Source organism: Micropterus dolomieu, linkage group LG03 (genome assembly GCF_021292245.1).
Source record: "Micropterus dolomieu isolate WLL.071019.BEF.003 ecotype Adirondacks linkage group LG03, ASM2129224v1, whole genome shotgun sequence".
Taxonomy (NCBI): domain Eukaryota; kingdom Metazoa; phylum Chordata; class Actinopteri; order Centrarchiformes; family Centrarchidae; genus Micropterus; species Micropterus dolomieu.
The window spans coordinates 24,050,441-24,067,720 of NC_060152.1; the positions used below are offsets into that span (position 1 = coordinate 24,050,441).

Below are 17,280 nucleotides of genomic sequence, written 5' to 3' on the forward strand. Positions count from 1 at the left end.
CCCCCCCCCCCCCCCCCCTTTTCTCCAGCGATTTCGGAGTTTGCTAGGCGAGAAGGTTTACTATGAGTGGCTAGTCAATCAATCACTCCACATCAGACATAATTAAATGGTTGAAACGCGGACAAAAATTGTGTAAGTTAGGCCTATAGAAAACATCCGACACAATGCAAAGGAGATGCTGAAAAGTTGCGGGAGAAAAAATACGAGTTTGCTGGAGGCAGGTTCAGCTAAGTGCCTCAATATTACAGACTTTTCTTCTGTGCTGCTGTTATTACAACCTACCTGAAGACAGCAGTGAGGGCGCCTGCAGCAGGGTGGGGAGTAACTTGTACAAGTAACGCAAATTTGCAAAATAAATAAATAAAAATAAGTCATTGCCTTTTCACGTTCCTTTATTATTTATATTTTTACTCTTTAATCCAAAATTTTCTTTGAACTAGTAATAGTAATCTACTCTTAATTTTGCTACATTTTCAATTCATAACTTAACCAGTCTGTGATCTGTATTTTGCTTCATTAACCCGAAATGAGCTGTCATCCAGGCTGTGTGCGCTCGGTTACGCAGAAGAGCCCTGTATAATTTGCTCCTCCTGATCCCAGTCCCCCCCCCCCTTTCAAAATGATGCGCCATGACAGGACTTGACCAGGACTTTACACCTATTAAGGACTAGGTGTAAGATTTAAGTTACAACTTATGTCTACATTGGACGTATTTGAGCTGGTGCAACCGTTAAAACGTTAGTAGCACGTAAACTCCGACTTAAGTTAGAAATTACGTTCAAACTAGGCTAAGTTTGAACTTACACATAGTTGGTGCAACCCAGTGCTGGACACACCTTGTCGATTTCTGTATATACTTATTTTTAATGATGTTTAAAAATGATCTATTTGTGATATAGGTTGTAGTTTTAGTAGCATTTAATATCAATAAACAAGTGTTATACCACATTTGGATGTCATTATTGGAGACATAAGACATACATGTAGTTGCTTGATTGTTTATGCTGCCAGTGCAAAGAAAAGGCATTTATCATTTTCAATGTCAATGTTTTATTTTAAAAAAAGAATGAAAATACTATCCAGAACAGGGGAAAATATCTTCGACATAGTCTGTTAAGCTCACAACCATGTTTGCTACTGTTAATCACAGGGAACCACATAGAAAAAGAATATGTTAAATAGAGACCCTGCAAATTATCAAGGTTACTGCCTTTTCATGCCACAACACATGGACGTCTGGCAAGACTCTTCAGTGTGTAACTGTTAAAAATGCAGAAGGGAATGTAACATTGTGTGTACCTACTACTTGACTTTGATGTTAACCGTTACCTGTACAATCTCTTCTTCAGTGAATATTTGCTATTATGTCAAAATGGTGATGGCCCCAATGCCTCTGCCAGGTATTGTGTTAGCTGTGTTGTGGTTGTTCTCTTTCAGTGTCCTGGTTCCTGGCGGGAGGCCATTAAGGCTTTGTCTCCTCTGGCACCACATCATGTTACTGTGATTTTCTGTATAGTTTATTTCGTATTGTCTTAGTTAACCTGGCATGTTTTTTCTCTTGCAGCTTAAATTGTTAAAATCTTATTTCTTAAATTAGATGAATTACTAATTTGTTAATGAAAATGATTCTTTGAATAATATTCCTTTCTTTTGATTAATCTCTAACGTGTGTTTCCCTTATGCTATGGTCTCAGAGCCGGGCCATAAGAAAATACATTCTTGAAACTGTCTCTTCATATTAAATCTGCCAATTTATTCTTTGCATTTGTTTTTACTCGAGACGTGCTGTTGCTCACAAGTGTCTTGATTAACCTGCTGTGACTATAACTAAAATCAAAAACTCAAAAAGTTTGTAGACTGTTACAAGTAGTGTTACAAATCATAACCAAAAGCAGCCTGTACCCTTTGAACCCTGAACAGAGCTCTAATTTCAGCTGCCAGATGTTGCTGGGACATCGGACAGATTGCACTGTGGAAATGTGATAACATAAATTATTTTACAGGATGACACTACATTTTCCAAGAAATTTAACTATCTTTAATAATATGCCATGGATTTTCTATTCAAGAGTATGATGCATTTACGCACCTACTACAATACTAATTGTGCAGCAGGTTGTACAGCTTTTTAGTGTATGCTCATGTGCATGATGTAATGTATCCAATTTATTTTTATTAGATTCACTGGTCACATTACATTCAAACTGACCTACGGTAACTATCAGACATTTATTGCTATAATCATTACTTTCTGGCAGCTGTTCTTGAGAGAACTACACAGGGAAACAAAAGACCCGCTCAAGCAAGTAAGTGTTTGGAGAAACTCACCCCAGGTCACTAATTAAAAAATAAGAGATGCATCCTAGCTGTAATTATACCAGCACTGACTCATTGGCCTTTGGTGTATGAAAAGTCATAACTAATGTTTCAGACAGACATGGCCCCTGAAATAATTCAAAGGATGTGTTGCAAATATTTGAAGCAGCTACTTTGGATGGAACGCTTCTCATTGAAGGCAAAATAAAATTCTATGCCTCTGTTGCAGTCACAGTGGCTGCATATCTGATTGTGCAACTGAAAAAATACTTAGAATAATAACTGCACTTAACACTGAATCAGGATTTTTACTTTTATGAGGGTTTAAAGAACCCCCTAAAGAAATCAAGTGTTTTAGATAAAGTGTTAGCCCCGAGCTAACAAGTGTTGTTGTCTGGAGGACCCTAAATAAACTGTTGATATAACTGAACTGTGGGAAAACAGCTGCTGCTAAACAACAGGGGCTGGTGCAGGTGCAAAACTATCATCTCATGAAGACCTGTACAAACTTTACTTCAAGGTGGGAAAATGAATGCACACCAGTGTTTCCCCTAGGATGGAGTTGTAGTAGCGGAGGTGAAGCGAAAAAAATTTGTTCACTTAGTGCACCTTGCTGTATGTCTGAATATAAAACCCCAATACAATTTGTGTCCATGAGCATGTGATGCACATTAGAATAGCTTGCAATTTCAGTGTTTTCCCATAATTTTAGATATAGACAAATATGGTGTTAATGTTGGTGGAGGTGGGCGGGTTTGTAGGTCCTCCCCCAAGAAAATTTGACTGTTTCTAATGACATATATGCAATTTCACATCATTTGAGACTATTATTATCTTTTTTTTTTTACCATATCTGAACAAATAGTTGGAAAAGCTAGAGCAGATTGGACCACTATAAGAGAGAGAGAGACTATAACAATTAAATTTTGGAAAAGTTATTTAGTTTTAGTGCTCACTCCACAGTTATTTTACATTCATGGCTCGGCATCCAAGCTGTTTTGGGCTTCACCTCCTAAAGCAAGGATTATACTTGCCATGTCCGCGAGTATGCAGATATATATAAAAAAATTGTCAGAGGGGGTATGCCTAGGGTCTGTGCAGATGTCTGTCTGCCTCCTGTTTTTTATGACCAACTACGCCACCAGGGCACCAAGTGATCTACTGCGCATGTGTGGAACAAGTCCGCCAAGCTGACTCCAGAAAGTGGTGTAAAAAACGTAGTCCATGTTCCTGGGGTCCGCAGTTGTCCGAGCCTTAAGCCTTGTAACGGCAGGGAAACCCTGTAATATGACCTATATGAATAATTATAGATAGGGGGAGGGCGGGGTATTTGCTAGCGCAAACCAGCTTCACTTTTCCAGCTGTTTGGGACACAACAGACGGACTTTTCTTGGTCTTGAGAAGCTGACACAATGTAACCGACACATACATTTACTGGCAGAATATTTTCCTCCATTTGCATTTACAGTCACCACCCACCTCCCGATTCCTTACAGGAGTACGCACCTTATAACAGCACCTGTCACGTAGATCTTTGAGGAACGAGGAGAGGAAGCTAGCCAAGCATTTAGTGTTACTGTGCTCATGCAGTGTGCGAGTGAAAACATTAGCGCACTGATTAATGATCACTGGAAATTTTGCTGACGTTTGCAAAAGAGCACATTGACACTCCACCGCTGTATTGGCAAATTGTTTTGTGGACTGATGAACTATTTGGACGAACCAGCATCTGGAGTAGAAAGGGCATGGCATATCATCATGAAAACATCATCCCAACCATAAAGTATGGTGGAGGAAGCATGATTTGGACCTACTTTGCTGCATCAGAGCCTGGCCAGCTTGCAGTCATTGAGGGGAAGATGAATTCCCAAGTATATCAGACAATTCTTCAGGATAATGTGAGAATGTCTGTGTTATGGCAGAAAATTGTGTCCTCTTACATTTAATCTTTTATGTATGATCTTTTAATATTATTATTATTACTACTATTCTTGTTATGGCTTATAGATATGTATGTATTGTGTTTTTATCCTTAACCTTTCCTCTCCTATACTCCTTATGTTAGTCTGTCCACATTTACTAGGGTTTAGGTCAGAGCTGTGAGATTGTTTTGGTGTTTTCCCCTCTTGTTGCTCCTCTCCTCTCCTGGAATGTTCATTCAAGGCCGAGAGAGGATCTCTGTTCCCCAAAACATAGAAACCTAGACTGTGTAAATGATGATGCATCCCTTTGCTCGGGGCCAGGCGCACGAAGCCACCCTAGGCGGCAGGTCTCTGGACCAGCTGTATGTGTGTTTTAGTACTTCTCTGTTTTTTCACTTTTGTTAATAAATTCTTCAAAGACAACGGTTGGTTCTAACTCAGTTCTTTGCTTAATCCCTCACCAGGAATATAATAGCTGAAACTGTGTAAAAGTTGTGTTATGCAACAGGGGGGAGAGAGAGAGAGCGAGAGAGAGACACACTTCTTGAATTTATTTTTTTTAAAAACACACACACACACACACACACACACACACACACACACACACACACAAGCCCGTAGGTCTCAGGCCAAATACAAAAGCCACAACACGATTACAAAAACCACAACACGATTACAAAAACCACAACACGAATACAAAAAGCCACAATGGGAGTGAACCATAACGGAAGTTGACAACGAAAGAGACGTTTAGTAACAGTGGATTACTCTCTGTGAAACACAACTACACAACATACATCCATGTAGGCCTACATTTACTAATTTGGCAGACACTATAATGTGGAAAAAAGTCATATTAAGAAATATGCTCTTTCCATGATTCAAACGCAGACCTCCTGAATGCAGGACAGCCACACTGCCGCTGTACTAATGTATAGTTTTGTTCCTCAGAGAACAGTTACTGTTAGAACTGTTACTAAACGTCTCTTTCATTGTCAACTTCCGTTGTGGCTTTTGTAATCGTGTTGTGGCTTTCGTATTTGGCCTGAGACCTATGGGCCACCGTACACACACAGTTTTATTTATTTATTTTAATTTTTCTAACACACACACACACACACACACACACACACAGAGAGAGAGAGAATTCAGAAAGCCACAGTTTAACTAGAAATTTACAGTGCAAGTTGAATGAATAGAGACTGCAGCTCTGCAGCTTCTCAAGATTAAAGTGGAGCCACCATGACGTAACAGAGCAAGTGGTTTGGTTGGCTACATGTCCATAATAAAAAGATACAGGCAACATTAGCAGGCTGCGTGACTGAGTAAGCATAGGACTGAATGTACATCTTACGTTACTGATGTGTTTTTCACTGAGATTTATTGTTGTGATTGTTTCCGATTTGAGATTATTGTGTAACATCTTCAGTCACAACTCTAAGTCACTGTTAGTTAACATTATGTTCCACAAAGACAGACTTTTCATGCAAGCGAACTAACTCTTTCTAATGTAACACTGTTACATAGATCACATACGTAGATTTGGCCTTAAACACAACCACACACGGCGGAGAGGAACATTACAGCTCCCACTTCACATGCTGTTTTTGTTCTGCACACTCACACACCTCTTCGTCTTTTAGTGCAATTTTTGTGAGATCATCTTGTGTTTTGCTTTTGTTTATCTTAAATATATTACAAAGAATATTTTACAAAGCAACAGTGACTACACCAGTGGAAATGTCATTCGTTAGCTATCACGGTCTCATTTTGATAAGCTGCGTCATTAACAAGCCTCCTCCACAAGTGGTGCACCTGCTGCTAAAAACCGCAACGCAGGTGGAAAAATCCAGAAGATGAGTTTGAGCTTCTAAAACCTATTGCTGATAGAGAAAGTCAGCAGAGCCGAGAGAGACAAGGAAGAGGAAGCAAGCAGGTGTGTTTGCAGCAGAGGTGTAGGTGTGTAGAGAACTGAAGGGAATAGCAAGGTGAGCAGATTCAATTAGTGAGTAAACATTAAAATAAGGTGGAGATTGAACAACAATTAAAATAGTGAAATAAGAAATAACCTAGTAGAAATAGAAAATATACCCTGTCAAGACCAGTCTGTCTGTCTGTGGGAAACATTCCTCATTAATTTCATCAGAAATCTAATTTTACAGTTAATAATAAATCAGTTTCCTCTTCTTTAAGAACGATGCCCTGAGGAGAATTTAAGTCATACTGTATTATTAATTATTAAATAAGTCATAATAATTATTATCCTATTTAATATAAATATTGATACCATTAAAACCCTATTTGCCAACTCCAGTATTGCACAATAAAAGTGAAAAGACCACAATAATGACGTTTTGTCATCATAACAAACACAGCTCTCCAATTTTTACCTACAGTTGCATTCAAAGACAGTGGGAGTGAGAATGGCTTGCATTATCCCTCATCACAGAAGTAATGAGTGAGTTATGTGAACTAGTAAATGAGGTGGTTGGGTGCGAGATTTCTCTGGGGCTGAGCTATTTATTTCGCCTGTATATCTAATGACTCTGTAGCGCTTTGAAGAAGATGGAGGTTTGACGGAGTGGCAGTGTTTGTAAGCACACAAACAGCACACTTTCCCCACAGGAACTGTCTGTAGACTGCCTGTCTAGCTTGCTAGCTGGCTGCTTGAGTGGCTGCTGAGCTGGATTTTCATGCAGACGGGGAAAAGAGTATTGACTGAACACACAGGGCAAAGTAGCTGGTAAACAACACATGCTCATACATGCATGCACACTTTTCCAACTCAGTGGACAAGGTGCGTGCCACAGAGGGACAAATGAATTGATTTGGGGAGGAAAGATGAAATTATTTGATGGATCAGCTATCTTTCAAATGATTTTTCAAAAAAAAAAAAAAAAAAAAGGGGGGGGGGGGGGGGGGGGGGGGCAGGTTGAAATGGCATCGAGGCAGGATTTAGATAGGCGCAGCGATGTTTTCGTTGTAAGTACACAACCTTCAACAAAGGGCAAGGAGACAGCATTACTCCCAGCTCAGTACATGCACGCTGTATGACTGCAGCCTATCTTTATCCCTTGGAAAATACAAGCACTAGTGGCCATTGTTTGGCTGTCTTGTAGAAAAGCCCCCATATCTCTACTGCTTAATAAATGCAGCTTGACCCTTTTAGGTAATGCCTAAATGTTGAGGTTGCAGCACTGCACTAACAGGGTGGTGATGAAAGTAAGCACTAATCAGTAATACAATTCACAGAAAGTTGGAGCCAGTTTTCATTCCAACATACTTGACAACGGACTGACAGGAAGACATGAGAAATTAGACTGATATGGCCGTGTCCTTCGCTGTGTCCTTTATATGCACGCAGATTCAAATCCACTTAATTGCAGTCATGATTCAATCATCTCTGAGCAAGCATCACCCATTTTCAGTCATAAGAATGAGCAGCACATACATATTCATTTGTAAGATGTAGCTAAACATATTAGCATAACAAGGAAGAAAAGGTACACAGCGCCGACAGTGAGTGACTATGGTTTGCAGATGAATACATTATGCATTGAATACATGTGTTTTATATGAGTCAGTCATATGGCTTTGACTATCATCATAAATTTCCATTCTTTTCATGAAAATAATGGAAATTTAGATGGTTATGATGATGGGACGGTGATGATTAAGTAACTTTCTTATTTACATTTCTAATTGAATTGCACCATTATGATCTACTGTAACACCATCATTTTACATCCACAATAGGGTGGGACAGTCACATTATATCTGATTATTGCATACAATAATATAACAATGTGTAGGTTATACGTTATATACGTTTTAAAATTGATAGCATAGCAAGTATCACCATACTACAAAAAACAACCAGGTGGCCACAAAACAAAGTGCGCTGATATATAATACCCTATTGTCATTATTGGAAAACTATTCAGTACTGAGTGGTGGGAAATATTTATGCTTTATGTGTAACAAAACATGATTAGCATCCAAATCAGCAATAAATTCGGTTGAAGATTACACAGGCAAAAGGTGGAGGCAGAAGAACGAGATCTAATTAACCTGGAAACAGACGGAGACATAAAAGGAGGCAGGAGAGGGAGAAAAACAGAGCAGGAGATGCAGAGCAGAAATGGGCAGATGGAGAGGGGAGAGGTCCTGGACTGGCCAGGTCTGGGGCAGGTGGGGAGAAGAGAAGGGGGTAAAGGGGGATGGAAAAGGACATCGCGGAAGGAAGAAGGAATGCGGCTAGAGAATGGAGTCAGCCTGTTTGTGCAGGAGAAGGTAACAGAAGAGACAGGTAGGAAATAGGGGTGTGTGTTGTGTATCATCAACAATAACATCTTAACCGTTGTTTTAACAATTTGTGAACAGACATTGTCGAGTAGGCTATGTCACTCACAAAAAACAAATCAAAAAACACCATGTCCACACATTCACTCCGTCATTCGTCATGCATGGAGTACACGTGTGGTAGAGTTAAGCATGCCGAAAATTGTTTGCCATTGAAGACCGCAAACTAACCACCACAAAGAATATCAAGAATATAAAAAGCTTTGGGAGTCAGCTTTCCACGGCAGGTCTGAACTCCGGTTCAAACACTGCTACAGTGATGATGATAGACTCAAAGCCATTACGACAACAGGTAAGACAGAACTCACAGCTACAAATGCAATGGTTTACCTATACTTGCTTGTTTGATGTCAGTAATACTTGCACTGATGGTTTCAGTGTTTTTATATATTGTTTTTATTTGAATGCTTCACTTTTAAGTAATTAAATAAGACCTGTTTCCATAAATGTCATTATTAATACAGTTACAATAAATATCCTATTAACAAGTACGAGCTAGTACAATATTAGTCTTTCACAAACATTTCTGAAGAATGCCAAATATTGCCTAATTATTGTTCAATGAAATCCCAGTAAAATATCCATATGTAATTTTTTGTCAATATCGCACACCCATGTAGGAAAGGAGACAAGATGATGAAATGAGGAAAAGGAAAGCTTCAGACAAAATATCATAAAGAAGAAACGGAGAAAGAAAGAACTATAGGAGGATGAGCGATGGAGTTTACATGAAGGAATAGTAGGGGGAAAGTGCAGAGGTGAGAGAGGTGGTCACAGAATGATAGTTCATATTTAGACAGCTCCCCGCTGAGCTCAGGTCTGCTTCAACACAGATAACTCGGTACATCCATTAGTTCAACTAATTCCCATCACCATCTGCCATGCAATTTCAGATGTACCTCTGGAGTCGCAAAAAAGGTTCAGGACTTTGGGGGGAGGATGTTGATTTGGAAAATATGAGATTAATGCTTAATTGAGGCACCTAATGTTTCCATAACTCAACAGTGGAAGTCCAATAGGAAAACTGGTGGAGTAAGTGTGATCACACACTGTCTTAAGAATAAATGGTGTATATACTTCTCCTGGTTGATGGATTTTTCTGAAAACACAGTTTATGAAGAGCTGTCCTGATCGTATTCTCTAACACAAATTCTCTATAAATTTTGGTCAACATAGTAAAAGACAAAGAGCAGAAAACGATACTTTTCTTACCTTCATAAGCCACCTTAAATCCGTGAGCGCTTACTGCAAAGTCACTGGTAAGCCTCAGTGAAAAAATGGAGCCAGAACTGGTAAAAGGCGGAGGGATGGTAAATCCTGTTAACCTGCAGATAAGAGAAAGAGACCTCAGTACTGAATCTATTATTTCATTTATATCATCCACATTTATATGAAACATTACATTGTGCAGTTATAGTTTGAGCCTCATTGAATTTAAGACTAATGAAATATTTTAATGAAATCTGATGACAGTTAAACAAAACCTGTAAAAGTATTGAACTAATTATAAAAATATTATTGTTATTTAAGCTTTTACATGCTAAAAACCACGAAGGTTGGTGAGCAATGGATGCCATTGTTCCCTCTGAGTGAAGTCTACTACACTAACACTTAAGCTTTTTTCACCCAAATTGGAATGATTCCAGACACACAACACTGTTGAAATGCTTTGAGGCAGAAACCAAAACATTACCTGGGTTTGTTAAACATCCATAATTTTTGTATTTAAATTAGATAGGCCACCAGGTGACGTGGCTGACCATTCATTTATAAATTCCATTTGAGAGATGTGTGCACTAAAATGCAATTATGCACAAAAACTGTTCACCGCAATAACTATCACTAAAAAGAATGACTGTTCAAAGACAACAAACCTCACACCACCGGTGAGTTTGTGCGCCGTAGCATTTTGTGTCCAAACAGAACTGCTCTGACAATTGAGAAGCAATTTGTCGCACAATAATATACTGGTTACAATAAAATCAAAACCCAAGCGAAAACCTTCCCTATTGTTGGATGGTGTTTGAGGGCTGGCAGTTGCATTGTAACAGACCGCTTCATTACTGCATTTCAAATTAGGTGCAGATCCAAACAAATCCATTTATTTTCACGACGTTGTAAATAAGATGTGTTGCTGACCATTCCTCAGCGGCAGTTGCTGATGTTCTATCAACCTTCCACTCTCATAAGCCAGGCCGTGGAGCATGAACAGAACTTGTGTATGAAACAAAATGTCTCCTTCTATATTGCCATCTTGTTTTCTTTTTTTAATTTCACTTTGCTAGTTTTGGGGCTGTCCATGTGACTGAGCCACCTACTTGAAAATAAGTCTGTAGTGGGCCAAATGTGAAAAAACTGAAATCCCCCCAGTGACAGCAAAGAAGAGGGTGCTGTATTTACGGCTTCAATAGAGTTTCCAACTACAGCACTGTGAACTGTCCTGGTCCTTGCAGTAAATAATTACTTTGTGGCAGGTACAGCACACCGTGCCAAGATACTACTAAAAGTCAATTGCCACATGATGCAATTTTGAATACATTTATGAGGAAACAAAACCTAAAATGTGACCTTGTTATAAGCTTAATCACACACAAGAGCACTATACTGAATTTGCAAGCTGTCATGATTAAATTAAAATGTCGAGGCAAGCTTGTGCATCGCAAGAAAAGTCTTAGCTGGCATGCTCAAAGAAAAAGAGCTAGCACAGGAGAGAGGGGTAGCACATTGAAACAGACAGCACATTTTTCTTTTATGGTTTTACTTATTCATGTTACCCAATGACATTTGGTTTGGCAATATCCAAACTGGCCACAATCTAGATATTATTAGATACCTAACTGAGGGTACACATAGTGCAGACTGCAGAAACATAAAGGAAAAGAAGTCATTGCCAAAACTGTTGCTGCTCAGAAACACTGCTCTCTGCATTGGAACTGACAAAAGCAACAAAATATCTACAGATGAGAACAATGAAAATATTAAGGAATTCTCTCACACTCTGTGCCATTTATGTATCTCTCTGGATGATTTGAAACTTGTGCTGGAGACAAAGCTCCAGTCGCACAGTTCACATTAAAACAACACATGTAGACACATGCATTTGATCTAACTTTGGTTCCGTGCTTCTGTTCACAAAAGTCACGTTGAAAAGAGCGTGTAACCCAGGCCTTGCGCTCTGGTCCCAATGTTACCTGCTGTTGCACAGAAGGAATAAAGCCCTCAATCTTTTGTTTGCGACAACTCTCTCTCAGTGCCATTCCAACAGAGTGCACAGGGGATAGGAAAAAGATGAGCTGCTATGGCAACATGTGATACAGATAGACAAAGGCTGCAGAGAAAACAGTAACAATAACAGTCATGACAGCAACAGCAACATATACAGGGTAATGTGAAGAATTAGGCCTGATGAGCTAAAGCCTAGATATTTTCTTTAGTGTCCTACAACCACGATCTGAAATAAAGAAAACACATTTTCTCATGACCACAAGTGAGGTGGATAAAATGCAACAGAGAAAGCTTAGCCCTGCCATAGTGAACCTCAGACCCACATTCCAAGTCTCAACAGACTAAATCCTTTCTGAGATTGCACTGTTGTCATCACGGAACAAAATGGCAAGGGAATGAGGATGTCATAGGGTTAGTGAACATGATAGAAAGACATATTTTCTAAGGCTGTCAGTGAGAAGGATTAGGAGGTGACAGTCAAGGCAGAGTTGGTCAGAATTCTGTACTCAGACTTACTTCTGATTCAGACAGGTCATGTCTTAAGTCGCATCTGTCTGGATGATGCATGCATAATTTTAACCTGAAAACAAAGCCTGAACAAGTGACATCTTAAAAAATAGGCATGAAAATGTGCTATTGCCTAAGGAACACTTAATCTGAATTTATCTTGTCAGAAGCATTTGGGAAGGACATGAAGATTGCTTCCATGTAAAAAAGTACAGCCTGACATTGGTTTGTTTAAAACCAAACAAGCACATTGTGACCCAAGTATCTCTCAAAAAAAGCAGACAACGATCTCCATCATCTAAATAAACAAATATACAAACACCATGGGGCCTGTTGTCCCCTCAGACAGACAAAGGCTTGTGACTTAGATATCAGACAATTCTGCAAACTAAATCACACTTCCATTTGAAATTCTACAAATAAGACATTTTAAATACAGGATTATGCCTTAATCTGACCTTGGGGGGTAGGCCAGATTCACCAGGGAACTTTCATTTTAACTTGAGACAGTCAAAGCACAGCAGTTTAGAGCCTTACAGTCAATATGAACATGCAACAAGAAGGGGGAAAAAAAGGATAGGCACATGAAACATTATCATAGTCATTTAACTTAATCACATTCTTAACCATCAACAAACAATCAGACAAACACTCTGTTAATTTACAGTTTATTCCAGCTCACTGCTAAAGCCCTTACTGGTTCACTGGAATAGAGTGTGAATGTGACAGGAAAGCTTTTTTAAAGGGTGTTATATAATTATAAATAATATTACAAATTCACGGTTAAACACCATAAAGATCTGCACATCTTACTGTATGTTACATCTTTGTTGGAGTGAAAAGGAATTACAAAGACAGGGTGGTGTCTGTCACAAAATGATTGTAAATTTTAATCCAAAGACATTCAGGTCATCCACTGTGCAGTAGATAATGCAGTCCCATTTGTAGCCAATCAGTAACATTATTGGTTTTGACCTTTGATGGCAATGGAAGTTGATGCATCAGAGGTCATACAAAGTCGGAACTAAATTATTTGCTTGAAATAGCTTTGATGGATTTGATCAAAGCTGTTCAAAAACAAATACAACATTTGCGAAGTCTTCTCTGAGGCACAGTATGCAGTAATTATGACTTCCTTCAGGCACAAGTGAAATAGGAACTTTTATAAATCTGATCAAAGCTAATTTAGAAAAAAATGTCATACTAAATTCAACTTTGTGTAGAAATTGCAAAGTGCTACCAGTGTGAATCACACAGAAAAACCAGTTCTGCCACACCTGTATTGGACTCCACCAGGTCAACAAAAAATGTCACCATGGGTCTAGAGACGCCAGGTGTCTGAACAGCCCCCTTTATGGATCAAAGCAGCACCAGTAACAGCAGAATGACTGTGTGCCTGGGAACAGTGTGCCAATAATTGCCTGGACAGATGCAGGCCTTCCTTCCACCTGAACACACTACATTAGCCCTGAAGGTAGCTGTCAGATATTCCCACCATCTGATTAGTGTGTCACTGTAGCAGCGTGCCAGAGAGAGTGAGAGAGAGAGAGAGAGTGAGAGATAGAAGAAAGATGTACCTCTATTTGTCTGACTCACTGTCTCTCTACCTCCATCTGTCTTTCCCTCTGTGTCACACTAGCTCTCTGACTTTCTGTGTTCCTCGTTGCATGAGGTCGCTCTTATTCACTGTTACTTTTCCTATTCCTGTCTTATTGGTTCACAGCTTGTGTTGCTTTGCCTCTTTGTTTGTCTCTGCCCACCTCTCCTTGTTGCTACACTGCTCTTAACCTCTTTGTGTCTCCTTTGAAGGACAAAGAAAGAACGAAAACAGAGGTGGGAAGAGCCCTTTAGTGTTTGGATTGATCTACTGAGGAATAATTAGTGAACCACTTACATTTAGTTGACTGTTAGAAGTAAAACAAGGCCTGTTACTAACAAAGTAAATAATGGCCTTCCGGTTGGCTGTTCCGTGAAATAAAGAAAAAAACGGCGAGGATGATGAATAGACTTATTTTGCACTGACATGTCCAAACTCAATACAGCAGCCCCAGACACTGACATTTCGTTTTAATAACTGCAGTAATAAAAGGTCAAAATATCCTATCAATTAATTCATTCTTGGCTCTTCTACGTCTAATAAGAATGAAGAAAATGTAATTTCTTGAATTGCATAAGGAAATGTAATACAGAGAAAGCCTGGTGAATGGTCAGAAAGTTAATATTCTTCTCTGTGTGTCTAGTGTGCTACTCTTCTTTTTTTGCACAGTATAACATTGCCATTTTCTACAGTATCACGCATCTGCAAGTAATTCTCCTGATGAGAATAGGTAGGGTGTCAAACGCAAAAACAAAACTGGGATAAATATGAGCTATCATCTCATTTAAAAAAAATTTTTAATTAGTGCACAGGTGTGCAGACAAAAAGCTAATTATTCCTCTACTTCACCATTTATGCCATCCACATTGTGGTTCTGGTATATTTGAGTGAGGAGAAGAAGACAGACTAAGCATAGACTTGATTTTGGTCATCCAGGTTGGAGGTGAAAGGTTGGGGCAGATAAACAAAGTAATGCATAGTCAATAATCCCATTTTTACTTGACGAAAACCTCCTCCTACTTTCAGATATTTGAAAAGTGATTTTTATCAAGTACAAGAGTCAAAATGAGTCACAAGTTCACACTTGAAACTTGACCATTCATGACTAATGATTCATTCATGATTGATAATGAATGTATTGTTTATTTTTCATGCATGTCTTTCATCATTCTACTTGGATTGGTTGTGGCCATTTCGGTGCACTACATGGCAACAAACTTCTTTCTTTAGTATCCGATTTGACGTTAGCCAATAGCACAATTTTCCTGCACTGCACTTTCTGCATTGTGTGTTAGACTTTAGAACTAACCACTTGACACTAGTGGCACCACTTGTTCCATGACTAGTACTGTTAAGCCTCCAGGATTTTATCATGGAGCATATCAAGAGAGTTGCAATATGTAAAACAAACAGATTTAAGTTCTACCACCTGAAGTGACTCAGAGGGTTAACAGTGGTAAAGTATGTTAAGTAAATGTCAGGCTAAGGTGAGTTAAAGGGGCTATATTTAAGTTTTTCAATGAAATTAATTATCAATAAATCAGACACCGGGTCAGATTCAGCCCTGTGCGCGCTCCCGAGCCTCTCTCAGACTACAGCAACAACAGCGCAGCTAACACATGCAGTCCACTAACACCATAAAACAACAGGTGTTATGCAGAGTTTTGCTCTGCCTGCCGAGAATTGCACGCACCTCCAAATACTGCTTTTAAACGCTACAATATCCTTTGTGGGGTTAATCAATGGTGATAAATGATTCGAAGTATATTTTTTTGAATGTTTACAGTCGTTAATATTACACTTAAGTTAGTAGAAGTAGCATTAATTGAGATTCAGCTAAAAGATGTGGTGATAACCGTGTCTGATCAACGAGCACAGCCGATAGTCTGAAGAGGAGCCTATGAAAGGAGCTTAAGAGGTGGATGCATATTTCGGCACAACATTTGTTGTAGGCTACCTGCTGAGATTTGCATCCACCTAAATAATAATAATCTTTATTTGTAGAGCACTTTTCAAAAACAAGTTTCAAAGTGCTTTAACAAGTGTAAAGACAATAATACCCAAAAGACAACAACAATAAGTAAAATAGAATAAAATAAAAGGGATAAAATAAAGTCAAATAAGATCGGGAAAGGTTCTCCTATAAAAGTATGTTTTAAGAATGGACTTAAAAGAGTTCACTGACTCAGCTGACCTGATTTCCTCGGGCAGGCTGTTCCAGAGCCTCGGGGCCCTGACAGCAAACGCTCTGTCTCCTTTAGTTTTCAGTCGAGACTCTGGAACAGACAACAGACCTCTGCCCGAGGATCTCAAGGTACGTGCTGGTGCGTATGGGACTAAAAGGTCAGAAATATAACAAGTCGGTATTTGTTTTGCCATCTGCTGGGACCCGATGATCAGGATTTCTTTTTTGTCTGAGGTCAGCTGGAGGAAATTATTTGACATCCATTTTTTAACTTCAAAGGCAGTCGGTAAGTGAAAGCATTCATCAGCATAAATATGAAAAGAAATACCATGTTTATGGATAAAATGTCCAAGGGGACTGGCGACCTGTCCAGGGTGTACCCCGCCTTTCACCCAATGTCAGCTGGGATAGGGTCCAGCCCCCCCGCGACCCTGTACACAGGATAAGCGGTTGACGATGGATGGATGGATGGATGGATGGATGGATGTCCAAGGGGAAGCAGATACAAGGAAAACAAAATGGGTCCTAAGACCGACCCCTGAGGCACACCATATTTAACTGGACAGAACGAAGAGACATAGTTGTTTACAGACACGCAAAACTTCCTATTTGACAGGTAGGATGAAAACCATTCTAGGGCAGTACCAGAGATCCCCACCCAGTGCCTCAGTCTGTCTAACATGATGTTGTGATCAATGGTCTCAAAAGCAGCGCTAAGGTCCAGGAGTACCAGGACTGAGCACATGTCTTCATCAGCAGACATTAAAAGGTCATTGGTGACTTTAAGCAGGACAGTCTCAGTGCTGTGGTACTTCCTGAAACCAGACTGAAACTTTTCAAATAATTTGTTATTTTCCAGTACAGTGAGCAGCTGTTTGGACACAATTCTTTCAAGAATCTTTGCAATAAAAGGCAGTTTTGAAATTGGTCTAACATTTTGATGGAGGGAGGGATCTAAACCAGGTTTCTTTAAAAGTGGGTTCACGCAAGCTGTTTTAAAATAATCAGGGACACAACCAGTAGATAGGGAGCTGTTAAAAACAGAGATCAAATGGGGCCCAACAGAATCAATTACTTTCAGTAAAAACTTTGTAGGTATTATATCAAGTGGGCCGGAGGACACTCTCATTTGTGATACTGTTTTTAAAAGCTCAGACAAGTCGATG

The 17,280-nt window shown here is 39.3% G+C and overlaps 1 protein-coding gene across 1 annotated transcript in view; it reads right to left on the reverse strand.

Annotated features, from left to right (window-relative positions):
- The window catches only part of LOC123968671 (CUB and sushi domain-containing protein 3-like), a 279,670-nt gene that overhangs the window by 221,886 nt on the left and 40,504 nt on the right, over positions 1-17,280 (reverse strand). Inside the window, exon 3 of the mRNA XM_046045555.1 lies at positions 9,813-9,925. Within this exon, the coding sequence (XP_045901511.1) occupies positions 9,813-9,925 (113 nt within the window). The remainder of the gene's footprint in view (positions 1-9,812; positions 9,926-17,280) is intronic.